General features: G+C 37.4%; 1 protein-coding gene across 2 annotated transcripts in view; it reads left to right on the forward strand.

The window, feature by feature from the left end:
- LOC131154248 (nuclear pore complex protein GP210) overlaps nucleotides 1-16,825 on the forward strand; it is a 138,831-nt gene that overhangs the window by 12,405 nt on the left and 109,601 nt on the right. For both annotated transcript variants that reach the window (XM_058106901.1, XM_058106902.1), the window contains exons 2-8: nucleotides 1,865-2,130; nucleotides 2,850-3,016; nucleotides 3,114-3,330; nucleotides 14,642-14,988; nucleotides 15,974-16,150; nucleotides 16,389-16,518; nucleotides 16,610-16,758. In XM_058106901.1, coding sequence (XP_057962884.1) covers nucleotides 1,865-2,130; nucleotides 2,850-3,016; nucleotides 3,114-3,330; nucleotides 14,642-14,988; nucleotides 15,974-16,150; nucleotides 16,389-16,518; nucleotides 16,610-16,758 — 1,453 coding nt within the window. The remainder of the gene's footprint in view (nucleotides 1-1,864; nucleotides 2,131-2,849; nucleotides 3,017-3,113; nucleotides 3,331-14,641; nucleotides 14,989-15,973; nucleotides 16,151-16,388; nucleotides 16,519-16,609; nucleotides 16,759-16,825) is intronic.

Here is a 16,825-nt window from a genome sequence, read left to right on the forward strand (position 1 = left end):
GGCCCTTTCTCCGGACCTTGCATCCGTGGGAGCTTTGTGCACCGGGCTGCCCTTTTTTTTTTTATAAATTTTTTTAATATATTTTATCAAGTAACCCTATATGACAACTTCTAAAACCCTAATTTCCTCTTAGTGCTCCATCAATTTTCTAATAGAGCTTAGATTGACACAAACATGCTTCTTACCTTGCTTGGTCCCCCACTCTGAAGGGGGTGGTTAAACTTAAAACGAAGAAAGAAAGTAGTGGGAGATGCTGCCTAAGCTGCAGTATGAATTGGATAGAAATAAAGTTGTGCGTATGCTTCCCAAATAGGCTTAGTAGAAACCTTAAAAGACAATTTTGGGAAGATATGGATCGTATCATACAATGCATACCAATATCTGAAAAAGACATTTATAGGAGCTAATTTGAAAGGACGCATTGGAAAGGACAATATAGGTTATGAGAGGATACATGGAGCCTGTTGAGATGTTGATTAAATGAATACCTAACTTGAAGATAGGTCTCTCCCTCCATTTATAATACAAATCAAATACATTCTAATGACAATAATACCATTACTAACTCTCACTAATTAACATACGAACCCACTTAATACTAATACTAAACTACATAAATAACCTCTAACACTCCCCCTCAAGCTGGAGCATAAATGTTATATGCTCCTAGCTTGTTATAGATAAATTTAACACAAGAACCCCCCAAAGCTTCGGTAAACTAATTAGCGAGTTGTATATTAGACTTCACATGAGTGGTAATAATGAGCTCCTGCACAAGTTTTTCCCAAACAAAGTGGCAATCAACTTCAATGTGTTTCATCTGCTCTTGAAAGACCGGGTTGGAGGCAATATGAAGAGCAACTTGATTATCACACATCAACTTCATAGGTTGAGAATGTGAAAAACCCAATTATTCCAACATGTTTTTCAACTAGACAAGTTCACCATGTTGAGTTTTTGTTTAAATGAATGACCTAACTTGAAAATAGGTCTCTTCCTTTATTTATAATACAAATCAAATACATTCTAATGACAATAATGCGCTAACAAACTCTCACTAATTAACATGCTAACACACTTAATAATAATAATAATAATAATAATAACCTCTAACAGAGGTGATGGATATGGAGTGTTAATGGTTATTTAGTCTTTTACCATTTATTATTATTATGTGTTAGAGTTTTGTTAGTAATAAGTGTGAGTTGGCAAGGGCATTATGGCCATTCCTATTATAAATAGAGGGAGAGACCTATCATTGAGTTTAGGTCTTTCATTTTACCCAATTACTCAACAGGTGTGATGATGGTTTATTGTTGGATGAAATTCAGGCTTAATATGGTTAAAATGGAAACTCCTATTGTGGATTTGGATGGAGTTTCCATTTTTAATGATTATAGAGGTAGTCTGGTGAGGGTTTTTTGTCAGGTTTGGATGGGACAAGAAAATGCCATGAAGGTGATGGTCTTTTACCGACACCACCTATTTATCTAGAGCGTTGAGGGCCAAGTGCTTTTGAATGAAATGAGCTTGAGTTTGGTCTTAACTGTCAAGAAATAAAGTTGGATGGGGGTAAGAGTATGAAGATGAAGGTGCAACAGGAAGTATAATTTAAAATGCTATACAAATTATGATAGGAAGGGACAATTTGCCCTAATTTATTATGTTTTCTTCATTTCTTTTCTTCTGCCTCAACCATCTCTTTTGTTTGTATTTTGTCCCTTTCTCAATAATTTTTATTTCGTTGTCAATATTGTATATCAAAGAAGATTTTTTTTTTTTTTAAATTTTTTTATGAAAGAAAGGAATTTAAATTTTAGAATGTTATTAAGGTAACTTTCTAATGTTAATATATTTTTCACAGGTCCTGGGATCATCATGATATTCTATCTGTTCTGCCTGAATATAACTTGAGTAGTCAGTGTTCAATGAGTGCCAGGCTGATATCGATTGCCCCTTACAGCGGTCGAAAGGAGACTGCTGTGTATGCTGCTGATGTACATACAGGGATTGTAATTCGATGCATGGTTTTTATTGATAATATCTCCAGGATCCAGATATTTCACAACTCTATTAAACTTGACTTAGATGGGCTTGCTACTCTTCGTGTCCGTGCCTTTGATAGTGAAGGTATCCCTGAAATGCTATTATCACATATTTTTCTCATGAATGCTGTGCAGTATATTTGTTGATTTTTTTTTTCATTTTTTTCCCTGTTACAAAGAAATGCATTCAAAGCTAATCTGACTAAACTGAGGTCAAAGAGTTGTTCAGAAATTGTCCCCATCCTACTGCCCACCAAAAAAGAGAGATCTCTGTATTTGTCTGTTTTTGTTGTTTATGTTACATAATTCTTCTTGGGCTTGCCCATGTTGACTTCAATATTCAGCTTATGCATTTTCTCAATGATATGCAAGATAAGATCATATGAGTAGTTTTAGATAAGATCATAAGAGTAGTTTTATTTATTGGCACTGCTAATTCTGATAAATGGATTATTGGAGCAGTTTTGGCTGGAGAAAAATTAATAGAGTGAACTATAAACTTAGTTCAAAATCAGGAACATTGACCTTGGTAAAAATCAGAAGTCTGGAGACATATAAATATTGCTAGCCCAAGACTTGGGCATTGTGTGGTTATGCCACGTTATGATGTTGTGAACTGGTCACATATAATGTATGCTTAATTGCTTGTGTGATTTATGCATTGGTTATTTTTTTGTTTTTTATTATTTTTTTATTTTTATATCTGCGTTCTTTTAAAAGCCTTATTTTCATTTCCTTATTTGTCCTTCCACAAGAAATATGTCTAGGCATTAAATTTTGTTCACTTTTTGACCAATATTGCAGATAATGTATTCTCATCATTAGTGGGTTTGCAATTCATGTGGCTGCTAATGCCTGAAACTGATGGGTTACCTCATCACCTTGTTCATGTTCCTTTGAAGGATTCTCCTCTCAGTGATTGTGGTGGATTATGTGGCGACCTAAATATCCAAATAAAACTTGAAGATAGTGTATGTATGCTGCTACTAGAAATGACATAGCAAGAGTACTGAGTGCACAGATACTCTGTTTTCTATATTTGATTACATTCAATGCTGCGTGATGCAGGGTGTATTTTCTGATTTGTGTGTTGTAAAAGGAATTGAAATAGGCCATGAGCTTGTTTCTGTGCATTTGCTGGAGCCTCAGTTTGAGCACATGGAAGATAAGATTGTTCTAACTGTAGCAGAAGCAATGTCACTTGATCCTCCATCGCCTGTTTTCATCCTTATTGGTGCTGCTGTCCATTATGGTCTTAAAGTTATTCGTGGGAATATTCTTCAAGGTTATCTGCCATGAATCTTTCTGATACTGGTTTTTCCCTTTTATTTCACTATTGCTATCTAGTTTGATAATTATGCCAACTTGATTCTGATATGAATTGTAATCTTTATACCAACTAGTTGCAGTGGGTAATTATGTGCAATCTTTCTATAAATTCAAATAAATAAAAAGAACTCATCAATATGAGGATATATGATAATTTTATTTGAATTTATTTATTATTTTGTCCTAATTTCATTTGATAGCTGGTACTATGGATTTTAAACAAAAGATAAGTGTGTATTGGATTTAGAAGTTGCTACATTGAGTTTTTTTTTTTTTTTTCTTTTTGGAGTCTGTCTTTGGGAATCAAGCAGTTGTTTTGGATGCAATTATGGAACTGTGGTATTCATTTGGATGAGGAAAAAATTCCCTCAAGTTTCAAAAGCATTATAGAGCAAAACCTAATATGAGATTGACAGAATATATGCGAATACATGTTGAGATGGGAGGTTTTGTGCCAAAATGTTTAATGTAACATGGCTAAAAGTAGTATAATAGGGACTAATATGGAGCATTCAGATTGAGGAGTTTAGCACTGTTGTGGGGTGTTTAGTTTTCATTTGGCTAAATTGACCTTCATCCAATGCCTGGTCTCCCTCCTGTGTTTCTTGAATATCTTGAATCATTTTCTTGTTAGTTTCCAGATTCACAACCCTCCGTCTCTCCTTTTTAACTAAAATAGTTTAGCATCTCTACACAACCAAAATAGTGAGGGCAATTTCGCCTCAAAAATAGGATTTCCATGGGATTGAGATTCTGATGAAAAGAGAATGAGATGCCCATGTTTTTTTGTGAATCCTTCATTTCTAGGAATGTTAAAACTCCCGTCACATCAGATTTTGGTACCTAAACAAATATGGAATGGGGCATCACATTCTTGGGAATATTGAAAGATGCTACACACCAAACATCCCCGATGGTTTTTTGTTGCATATGGGATGGACGATGGGGATGAGTATTGTGTAAATTGGAATACTTGACCACAACAATAGGTCTTGCTCTTTGTTAATGAGATTTGTCAAGTACATGACAATGACATTGGAATATGTATGATATTGGAGTATGAAAGGTTAAAGAGATCTGACGAAGAGGGGGGCTCATCTGGGAAGTTTTAAGTAGAATTGCTACCGATATTGTTTTTATTTAGGAATGTAAACTTTGGAGGTTTTTATATATTTATTTTATTTTATTTTGAGAGGAGGGCTGTTAGGGGTGTATGAGAGGGGAGGTGTAAGGAGTGGGAGTTTCTTCCTTCTCAGTGCACACTTTTTTGCATTATTTATGCTGTTATATATTTAGAGTTGGGGTTCAGTGGTGGGTTACATTTGTGTATGGTCCAATTAGGCCAGTGTTAGGTAGTTTTTTGGAAAGCACTTTATGCAGCTTTTTGGGTTTTGTTTGCCTAGATGGTTATCGGGGAAAAGAAAGGGGGAGGGAGGTTTTCTTCTAGTATGATTAATATTCATAGTTTTATGAGGGAGTTTGCGTTAGGATACTGTCAAATGAATAATGCTTTTGTTTCTTGGTCAATGGTTGGGGAGAGAGTAGTTGTGAGTTGTATAGATAGGTATTTATTTTTTGAAGAGTGGGGAGATGAATTTCCAAACTCTTCTCAAATGGTTTTGTCTATGCCCATTTTCCTATTTTGTTAAAAGGCATGGGTTTCTACTCCCTTTAGGTTTAAAAATATGTGGTTGGATTATAAGTCTTTTCTCCATTGGTGGGGGATAGTTGGAATGAAGAGGTGAATAAGGGTTGGAAGGGCTTTATGCTTATGAGAAAGCTCAAAAAGTTGAAGTGTTGAAGAAGTGGAATATTGAAATCTATGGAGATAATAGAATTAGAAAACAACATTTTGTGAGATTTGTAGGTTAAAAGGAGGACTAAAGGGCTCTTCTGGAGGGGAGAAGGTTTAGAGTGTGGGTTTAAAACATGAGTTAGATGAGGTAATTTTTGGGGAAGTTAGGAGTTGAGGCATAAGATGAAATATAGTGGGCTAGGAGGGTAATTGTATTGCTAAATTTCTTTCATACTTCGCCTAATGCTAAGAGGGGGATTGTTATGAGGGAATTGGAGGTGAGGGATGTAGTGATTACTTCTTATCCTGTTGTGATAGCATGGAAGCTTACCATTTTTTATTTTTTATTTTGTTTTATTTTAATTTTTTGTAGTTCTTTTTTCAGAGGTTGAAGGTAGGCCAATGATTGAGGGTTTGGAGTGGAATCCCATTTCTATGGATCTGGAAGGCAAAGCAGAGGAAGGGACTTATCAAGGTCAACTGAGCTCAAGGAATTTGAGTAGTATGGTGTAGACTCAAAAAAGGTGACATTAGCAAAGGCGAAGAATCGATGTAAAGTAGGACTATAACATCGACATCTCTTTTGAGTATAAGAATAACCCAGAAAAATATATTTGATAGCATGAGGATCCAACTTATCCATTTTTGGGGTTAACTGATGAACAAAGGACACGCAACCGAATATACGAGGAGGAAGGGAGAACAAAGGAGTCTTAGGGAAGATAATTGAATATGGAATTTTACCACCAAGGACAGGGGATGACTTCTTATTGTTGAGGGAGCAAGCTATGGGTACCACATCACTCCAAAAAACTTTGGGCACATTCATTTGATACAATAGGGTACGAGTGACTTCAAGAATATGTCTGTTTTTCGCTTTGCAACTCCATTTTTTTGCGGAGTGTGGGCACAAGGGGACTGATGGATCATATCCAAAGTTAGTCATATAAGTATTTAATTGGGTATTGAAGTACTCCTTAGCATTATCACTACGAAGTATCTTGACTAGCATATCTAATTGAGTCTTTGTTTGGGAGCAGAATGCACAAATGATATCAAACAACTTAGAACGATCTTTCGTTAAATATAATCAAGTCATCCTAGAATAGTCATCAACAAATGTAACAAAGTACCGAAACCCCAACTTTGATGTGATGTGATTAGGAACCCAAATATTGGAATGGACTCGCATGCAAGGACTAACCACCTGTTTGTCGACCCAAGAAGCAAAGGGAACATGATGATGCTTGAAATTGACAAGACTCATGCTCAAGATTAGACAAAGAAATCAAAGTAGTAAAGTCCACGAGCCTCACGTCCTATGCCAATTGTCTTTCTCGTCTTCAGATTCTAAATAATCACAGAATCAGGAAAGAATATGACAAAACAATTTAGTGACATCGTAAGCTTACTAACTGACATGAGATTGAAATGAGATTTAGGAATGTATAAAGCAGAAGGAGGAGAGATAGAAGTAGGATTTAATGTTCCTACCCCCACAGCAGTAGTGGACCCATTAGTAAGGGTAACTTGAGGTAGATACTGGAGATTAGAAAAGAAGTTGGTTGCGCCTGTTATATGGTCAGTGGCAGCAGAATCAATCACCCAAGAACTAGTAGGAAGGATACCGGATGACATATAGACTGTAGGATTACTTTACTGGGCAAAAAATGCGAGGTGATAAGAGGCTTGTTGAGACAATTGATATTGTAGACACCTTGAATACTCCTCTGATATGGTCACAGTATGTAGTTCACTCAAACAAGTGGCTAATGAAGGAACCATACTTTTGGGATTTGCAAACTCCATCCCAACATTCACAAACTTAGCCAATGATCATAAAATTAATTGTTGGAACAATCGGAACAACTACGAACAAGGTGACCCACCACAAACAAGTCACAATTAAATCTGTACAAGGCTGCCACAACACCAAGAAACTCAGATGCAGCCCCAAGTAGGCAACTCACAGCACTGGAACAATTGGAGGGGTGAACCACCGAAACTATGGTGGACAAATCACCAATGAACTTACCTAACACTGCCACAGCCTCACAAAAAGAGCTTATGAGCACTGCCACTGCTCCAAGAAAGTCATCGGTGACTATTACTAACACCGAACAACAACTAACGAATTACCACGAGTGTATGGTCACAACAAAGATTGGATCTTTGGGCAAAACACATGCTCAACATCTTGATATTTTGATATGGAAGGAATTAGAACATTGAATTAAAAAACACAGCAAATCCCACTGTTTCAGACCCAATAAACACAATAACCATTGATAAACAGCTTCATGAAGCATCAAACAACCATTCCTTGGTGCAGCACATGAGCAATTAAAAAAGGTGAGATCTTTGGACAAAAAACATCATGAAAAACTCCAATAGCATGTTAATAGAGGGATTGAATCACTGCTGGATGATATCAGGTCAAAACCATGCCTGGAAATAGCTTCATGTGCCAGCGCGTGGGGTCAGCCCTGGCAGTCTTCGACCGGCGTGTGAGGGCACGTGGGACACTGCCTGAAGATGGGATTTCAATGGGGGGAAGATCAGCAGTGTCTGTGGGTGACTATGGTGTTGTTTTTGCAAAATCTATAGCAGATTGATGTTCTTGAACTGGCAGAGTTTCCCAGAAAATTCCAGCAACAGGTCTGACTTTTGGCTGCTGCTGGCTGTTTCCTAGGGCTATAGTATTGCTGGAAATTCTTCTATGATGGTATACATGCAGCGGATTTTGGGTTTTAGTTTTGGTTTTGATGATGGTGGTAACAATTAGGGTTTAGGTTTCAGAATCATGCTCTGATACAATGTTCAATAATTGTGTAAAATGGGAGACCTGAACTCAATGATTGGTCTCTCCCTCTATTTATAATATATGTCAAATACAATTGGAATGACCATAATACCCTTACTAACTTGCTCTTATTACTAGCAAAACTCTAACACACAATAATAATGCTAAATGACTAAATAACCATTAACAGTTAGAACCACCATCAAAACTGAAGCTCAAAACCCTAAATCTGCTGCATGTCTGCCATCATAGAAGAATTTCCAGGGACACTATAGTCCTAGAAAACAGCCAGCAGCTGCCAGAAGTCATGCCAATTTCCTGGGCGACACTGCCAGTCCAGGAACACAAAATTGACAATAGATTTTGCAAAAACAACACCATAGTCACCCACGGACACCACCGATCTGCCTCCCACTGAAATCCCATCTCCAGGCAGTGCCCCATGCGCCCTCATGCACCAGTCAAAGGCTGCCAGGGCTGACCCCACGCGCCGGCGCCTGAAGCTACTTTCAGGCATGTTTATGACCTGAATTCATCCAGCAGTGCTCAAATCCCTCTATAAACATATTAATGCAGTTTTTTGTCCAAAGATCACCTTTTTCAATTGCTCATGTGCAGCACCCAAGGAATGGTTGTTTGATGCTTTGTGAAGCTGTTTGTCAATGGTTACTGAGCTTATTGGATCTGAGACAGTGGGCTTTTTTTTATGATTTTGATTCAATGTTCTAATTCCTTCCATAGACCAAAATATCTAGCTGTTGGGCATGCGTTTCGCTCAAAGATCGAATCTTTGTTTAGACCATGCACTCGTGGTAATTTGTTAGTTGTTTTTCAGCGTTAAAGGTCATTGGTGACTATTGGAGCAGTGGTAGCGTTATAAGCTGTTTTTATGAGGCTGTGGCAGTGTTTTATTAGTTTGTTGGTGATTTTCCCATGGTAGTTTTGGTGGTTCACCTCTCCAATCCAGTGCTTGGCTTCTTGGGGCTGCGTTTGAGTTTCTTGGTGCTGTGACAGCCTTGTACTGAATTATTTGTGACTCGTTCATGGTGGGTCACCTTCTTCGTGGTTGTTCCTATTGTTCCAACAATTAATTTTGTTATCATTCGTCAAAGTTTGTGAGTGTTGGGATGGAGTTTGCAAATCCCAAAGTGTGGTTCCCTCATTAGTCACTTGTTTGAGTGAACTGCGTATAGTGGCTATATCAGAGGAGGAGTATACAAGGTTTCTACAGTATCAATCGTCTCGACAAGCATCTTATCACATTGCATCTTTTGCCCAAAAATGTAATCCTACAGTCTGTATGTCATTTGGTATCTTTCCTAGTAGCCCTTGGGTTATCGATTTTGCTGCCACTGACCATATAACTGGTGCAACCAACTTCTTTTTTGCCTTCTAGCATTCTAAAAATCTACCTCAAGTTACCCTTGCTGATTAGTCCACTATTGCTGTTAAAGGGATAGGAACAGTAAATCCTACTCCTTCCATCTCTCTTTCTTATGTTTTATACATTCCTAAATCCCCTTCAATCTCACGTCAGTTAGTTAGCTTACAAAGTCACCAAATTGTTCTGTCACTTTCTTTCCTGAATCTGTGGTTATTTAGGATCTGAAGACGAGGAAGACGATTGGAACAGGACTTAAGGCTTGTAGGCTTTATTACTTCGAGTCACTTTCTCCTCCCATTGCCTGCACAACTGCAACTACAGCACTTCAAATCCATTGTTGTCTTTGTCATCCGTCCTTGGACAAGTTGAAACAACTAGTTCCTACATTGAGTTCTGCGCCTAATTTTGAGTATGAGTCTTGTCAATTGGGAAAACATCATCATATTCCCTTTGCTTCCCAGGTCAACAAATGGGTGTTTAGTCCTTTCATGCTAGTCCATTATGATATTTGGGATCCTAGTTGTGTCATTTCGAAGTTGGGGTTTCGATGCTTTGTTATATTTGTTGATATTTGGGTCAATAAATGGGTGGTTAGTCCTTTCATGCTAGTCCATTCTAATATTTGTGGTCCTAGTTGTGTCGCGTTGAAGTTGGGGTTTCAGTACTTTGTTATATTTGTTGATGACTACTCTAGGATGACTAGGTTATATTTAATGAAAGATGGTTCTGAGTTGTTTAATATCTTTTGTGATTTTTTTTTTCAACTAAAGACTCAATTTGATTTGCCATTCATTGAACATACTTGGTAGTGATAATGCTAAGTAGTACTTTAGTACCAAATTCACTACCTATATGACTAATTCTGGCATGACCTATTAGTTCTCTTGTCCCCATGGTTATTAAAATCGTGATATGGATAATAGGATTGTACGATTCTACGATCCAGATTCACCCAAACGATCCAAGTCGCAACAAAAATTGGAATCAAGTAGAATCGTGGTAGAATCCTAAAAGAATCGGAAGAATTGTAGAATTGGAATCGTAGAATCGTACAGATCCTACTCTGTTACCTGGATTGGGATTTTTTTTTCCCCTTTTTGGGCTTCAATAATATGGCCCAATACATGTTTTTATTCACCCAAAGGCCCCAAAAAGTTTATGTTTGGTCCAAAGTCTTCTAAAACTGGGGCAAAATGGCTCCCAGCCTCCCATCAGTGAACAGATTCAGCAGAATCTGCACATGATTTCCCTGGAGTTTGACACCTCATTCCTCTACTGCTCATTGAAATTCTGCAACCCTGCAGCTGAATTTCTCTCCTGTTTGACAACCAGAGAGCCCTCCATCTGGTGACTGGTGTTTGATCAGCAGCAGCCAGTGGTCTCGCTGTTTGATCAACAGTTCTTTGGTGTTCAACAACCAGAGTTACCAGGGTTCAACAAAAACTCAGTCCTCAGTCCTCTTCCTTCTTTGATGTTCAACAAGAACACATCAGTCCCCTTCAACTCAGAGTTGTTGTTTGATCAGCAGCAGCCAAGAAAAGAGTCAAGCCAGCTGGCCTAGCAGAGCTGCAGAGGTATGATTTGAAACAAAATTTTTGCTTCTTGAAAAGACTTAATAGTGAGCACTGTTTTTCTCCGTCTCCTTCTCCTTTTCTTGCTTTTCTTCTTTTTCTTCTTTTTATTGTTTCAACCTTTTATTGTATTTTTAACTTCTTATACCAACCAAGTTTTTAGTCTTAAGACTTGTCATAAAGTTCCACATATATAATTTTTTAATATTTCTTTGAAAGTAGAATTTTACGATTCTTGATCCGATTCTATGATTTGATCCTGCAGACCCCTCCAATGATCTCACTTAGAATCCCGGTTCTAACAACCTTGCTTCTGCTCACACTCCACAACAAAATGGAGTTGCAGAGACATACAAATTCTTGAAGTCTCATGTGCGGTCGTACCCTATCGCATCAAATGAATGTCCCCAAAGTTTCTTGGAGTGATGCTGCACTCACAGCTTGCTCACTTATCAATAAAATGGCATCCTCTATCCTTGGTGGTAAAATCCCATATTCAATTATCTCCCCTAAGGCTCCTTCATTCACCCATCCTCGTTGTATATTCAGCTATGTGTCCTTTGTCCATCAGTTAACTCTAGGAACGGATAAGTTGGATCCTCATGCTACCAAATGTATTTTTTCTGGGCTATTCCTATAATCAAAAGGGATGTCGACGTTATAGCCCTACTTTACATCGATTCTTTGTCTCTATTGTTGTCACCTTTTCTGAATCTATACCATACTACTCTGATTCCTTGAGTTCTATTGACCTTAATGAGTCCCGTCCTCAGCCTTGCCTCCTAGATCCCTACCTATTATTTGTGCCCAATGCTCCTACATCTTCATCTAGTTCGAGTCTTTCTTGTCGCTTGGATCAACCCAATTTGTAGGTATACAAACGGTGATTCAAGGGAGGAGAGCCTCCTCCAACTTCTACTACTGCGCCTCTAGTTCACTCCTTAGATGATCTTATCTCCCATGATGTTGATCCTTTTATAGCTGTTCAAAAAGGTAAACACACTTGTACGCAACATTCAATCTCTAATTTTGTTCATTGTGATTTCTTGTCACCCCTGTAGTACTATTTCGTTAGTGCTCTGTCTTTTGTTGCTCTTCCAAAATCTATTTTTGAAGCCCTATCCATTCTGGGTGGAGGATTGCAATGGTTGAAGAGATGCGTGCACTACATAATAATGATACTTGGGATTTGGTACCCCTTTCTTTTGATAAGTCTGTGGTTGGTTGTCACTAGGTGTACAATATGAAAGTCAATCCTGATTGTTTTATGGCTCGTTTAAAGGCCTACCTTGTTGTTAAGGGATATTCTATGGTGTACGATTTGGATTATTTAGGCAAATTTTTTTCGGTCACTAAACTTGCCTTAGTATGTTTCTTCGTTTCTTTAGCCAGTACTTTCATTGGCCTCTACCCCAGTTAGATGTGAAAAATGCTTTCCTATATGGTGGTCTTCATGAAGAGGTATATATGGAGCAACCACCTGGGGTTGTTACTTAGGAGGAGTCAGGCTCAGTGTGTTGGCTTAATAAATCATTATATTGATTAAAACAATCTCTTAGAGCATGGTTTGGCTGATTTAGTGTTGTAGTACTTGAGTTTGGCTTCTGATGGTGTGTAGTAGATGATTTTGTATTTTATCGTCATATTCCATCTGACAAGATTTTGCTTATTGTGCATGTGAATGACATTGTGATCATTGTTGACGATAATCGAGGCATCTAGGACCTAAAGCTTTTCCAACAAAGTATGTTTCAGACCAAGGACTTAAGACCATTGAAGTGCTTCTTGGGTATAAAAGTATTGAGATTTGGTACAGTAATTGTCTTGTCATAGAGGAAGTATATTCTTGATCTTTTAGATGAGATGGGGTTGCTGGGATCCAAACTTGTTGATACACCCATGGATCCCAATAGTAAATTAGTGCTAGATAATGAGTGATTGTTGCCTAACTTAGGTTAGTACCGGAGACATGTTGGAAAGTCGAACTATCTCTAGTCACTCAACCAGATACATTCTTTGCAACAAGTTTCGTGAGTCAGTTTCTAGATTCCTTGAGAATAAGTCAATGGGATGTTGTAATTTGCATTTTGATATATCTCAAAGATGCACTAAGGAGAGGTCTCTTTAAGTATTGGGGTCACACTTACATTCAGGGATATACATATACAGATTGGGCCAAGTCACCTTCCGACCAAACATCCACAATTGAGTACTGTATCTTTATTGGTGGTAATTTGGTGTCTCGGAAAAGTTGAAACAAATTGTGGTGGTTAGGTCAAGTACTGAGTCAAAGTATAGGGCTGTGGCGCACACTACATGTGAACTTGTTTGGTTGAATAACATGCTGAAAGAACTAGGTTTTCCACATTCTTAGCTTATAGAGTTGATGTGTGATAATTGAGCTGCTATTCGTATTGCCTCCAACCCGGTCTTCCATGTGGAAGCAAAGCACATTGAAGTTGATTGCCACTTTATACGAGAGAAACTTGTATAAAAGCTCATTACAACCACTCATGTGAAGTTTGAGTTTCAGCTTGATGATTTGTTCACTAAAGCCTTGGGAGGTGCTCATGTGAAATTCATTTGTAACAAACTAGGAGCATATGATATATATGCTCCAGCTTGAGGGGGAGTGTTAATGGTTATTTAGTCATTTAGCATTGTTATTATGTGTTAGAGTTATGTTGGTAAGCGTGAGTTAGTAAGGGTATTATGGTCATTGGTATTGTGCTTGACACTCATTATAAATAGAGGGAGAGACCTATCATTGAAGTTAGGTCTTCCATTTTACCCAATTATTCAACAAGCACTAGCAATCTGTTGCAGAGTAGGAGGCCTTTAAAGGCCTTATCCCCAGATGTATGTGTTCTTTTTTTTGATAGTTCTGTATCTCCCTCTTATTTGTTTTTGTGTTGTTTCCTTCTCTTGGAGGATTTGGAATAGACGCTTTGGATTTATTGGGGAAAGTTTAGTTTGTCCGGGTTTGGTGGTGGATATGTTGGTCATTTCTTTTTCCGGGTTTGGAAGGAGCTAAGATAGTTCAGCCCTTTGAAGATGTGGGTTGTATGCTGTTTTGTGTGGTGTCTCCAGGGCAAGAACACTCATATCTTCAAGGGGTGAAGACTTCTTAGTCATTGGTTTTGGATAATATTGAATATTCGGCTTCATTATGGGCTGTTGTTGCTGCCTGTTTCAAGGGAATTACTTTTGAGGATGTTCATCGTGATTGATTTTCTGTTTCTTATTAATTCTATTTGTTTTTCTTATTTTTGTTTATTCTTTCTCTAATAATAAAGTTCTTCTTTTACTATCATTTTTTTTTTTGAAAAGCTTGATATGGGAGTCAATGTGTATATGTATGGCTTGGCAAGTCTGGTCAAATGATCAATTTTTATTGAGTATATTTTAACGACAAATTGCACTTATTATTGAATATATTTTAACCTGTAAGGTGAATAAACGTATTTACACCCAAACACAATAATTAGGTTGTGAGGATGATTTTGCAATGCATTTTCACTTGGTCTGTCTTGAAATTTTTGGATATACGGTTGAGTTGATGTTGCAATAGCCCAAAGGAGTGCTTACATTAACAATTTTTTATATATGTCGATATTTTGAAATTTTATTAGGAGAAAGGTTGGCAGGGTGTCAAGATACCTTGCATTGCAATTTCAATGATCTTACTGATGGTCAGTTTATTGGCATTTACAGGGGTAACATTACCTTCTCCATATTATCGATGGTTTGCTTCAAACTCTTCAGTTGCTCAAGTGGACATTATGATGGGTATAGCTCATGCATTGAACTTAGGGGTAACAATTGTTACTGTTGAGGACACCAGGGTTGCTGGCCACATACAAATGTCATCTCTACATGTTGTAATACCAGATAATATATGCTTATACATATTACCTTTGTCTCTTTCTGGTGATCCTGTTGAAGAAATAAATGCTATTTCATCTGTGGCATGGTGGTACATTATTGCTGGCCACGAATATATCATTCATGTGAAGGTTTTCTCTCAGGGGCCTGGTGCACATGAGATCTACATTACAGAAGTAAGCTGCACATTATTTCGAGTTTTTATCATACAGCGAGGTGTTTTTTTTTTGATATTTTTTATTTTATGAATATAATTTCTAAGTTACATTGATTATGCAATTAAAGGAGTTTGGGAGTTTTATTCTACAATCTTTGTTAGTGTACATTTTTTTTTTGATTTTCTAAAAACATTTTAATTTAATTCAAATTTTCATGTTTGAAGTTTCATTATGTTAAATTGCATTTTCCTGAGATTTCGGATGCATAGTTTTAATTTAATTTGGTTCAACCTAACTCCAAATGACTTTGCTCAACGCTTGATATTGCTATCAATTTTAAACTGTGCTGATGCTCTGACAGATCAGTCGCATAATGTTCTGTGTCTTCTTGTTCTTCATTTAAAATTCTAGATGTCTTACAACTCCACTCTGTAGTATTTGATTTTCTTTTAAAATTTTAATTTAAAATTTTGTCTTAATAGTCTCACACAGAGAAGTGGCTTTAGAAGGTTGTCTAACTGTCTCATCAGCTGGATTGGTTGGTTCCCATGCAACAGGGGATAACATCCTTCAATAATTTTAATTTTCCGTCATTCTCATGGTGATTTTTTTTAGCTCTATTATAGATTAGTATTTCAGGGCAGCCTGTTTGGAGAATGATGGTGGGAAACAATTTGGACTCCTTTCAATTTTAATTTGCTTAAGCTAAATTGTTCTTTAAACCTCTGACATGAATAAATTTTTGGGTCCTTTTATGTTGTTCCATGTCTTTCATTTTTCTTGCATGTCTTCCCTTGTTAGCATTTATGGTTGTGTGAAAGCTTATTTTTTTTGTTGTATCTTCTTAATTTACATTTAAGATTTGTGAGTAAGGATATTTCTTTCTAATCAAGTTGCATTGCTCACTTGATTCTATTTTATCAATTGCCTCCTCTATATTTTATGCCATTTTCTGCATTATTTTCTTGGTTCTTAGCTCAGGAACCCCTTTCATGCATTGCAGAATGATGATGTTAAGTTGCACTACCTGTCTGAATACTGGAAGACCTTCGTGGCACCAGATAGTCTTGTGGTCAAACATGGCTGGAGGAATTCTAGGATCCTCAAAGCAACCTCTCCTGGACTGGGAAAATTGATGGCTTCATTAACTTATTCTAGTGGGTACCCTGAAAAAAAGGAGGTGATTCTTTTTTTTCTCTTAGATATTATACTTTTTAAAATAAAAAAAAATTATTTATATTCTTATTTTTTTGCTCTATTTTCCAGATAATTCTTGTATTGTCTATTTGTCTATTGGAGGTCGTTTTCTCCCCTCCCTTTTTATGTTTTTCTTTTGAGAAAAAGGGGGGGGGGGGGGGGCGTGTTGGTTTTGGGTAGAGGGAAGCGGGTTGTTTGACTCTAAAGGTGACCTCTTCCAGGTTGTCCAAGAAGTCATGGTTTGTGAGCAAGTGAAATTAAGCACAGGCAGCAATGGTAGTGCATCTCAAAGCATTCTTCTTCCATGGGTGCCTAGTGTTTATCAGGAGGTGGAGCTGAAGGCTACTGGGGGTTGATAACCTTTTACCTTCTCATCGTTTTCTTACTTGTGTGCTTGCTATTGGCATCATTGATGAATTTTGGATGTGATTGATTACTGTAGGTTGTGCAAAAGCTGGAAGTGACTATAAATGGTTTTCTTCAGACAAGGCTACCGTGTCCGTCTCTGCCACGGGGGTTATCCAGGCAATGAAGCCTGGTACAGCTACTGTTAAAGTAGTATCCATTTTTGATTCAGTTAATTATGATGAGGTAACGGTGCATGAGTAGTATTAATTCCTCATGTTTCTTTATTTTTTTTTTTGCTTCACGAGGCATT

This window comes from Malania oleifera, chromosome 4 (assembly GCF_029873635.1).
Source record: "Malania oleifera isolate guangnan ecotype guangnan chromosome 4, ASM2987363v1, whole genome shotgun sequence".
NCBI classification, from domain to species: domain Eukaryota; kingdom Viridiplantae; phylum Streptophyta; class Magnoliopsida; order Santalales; family Ximeniaceae; genus Malania; species Malania oleifera.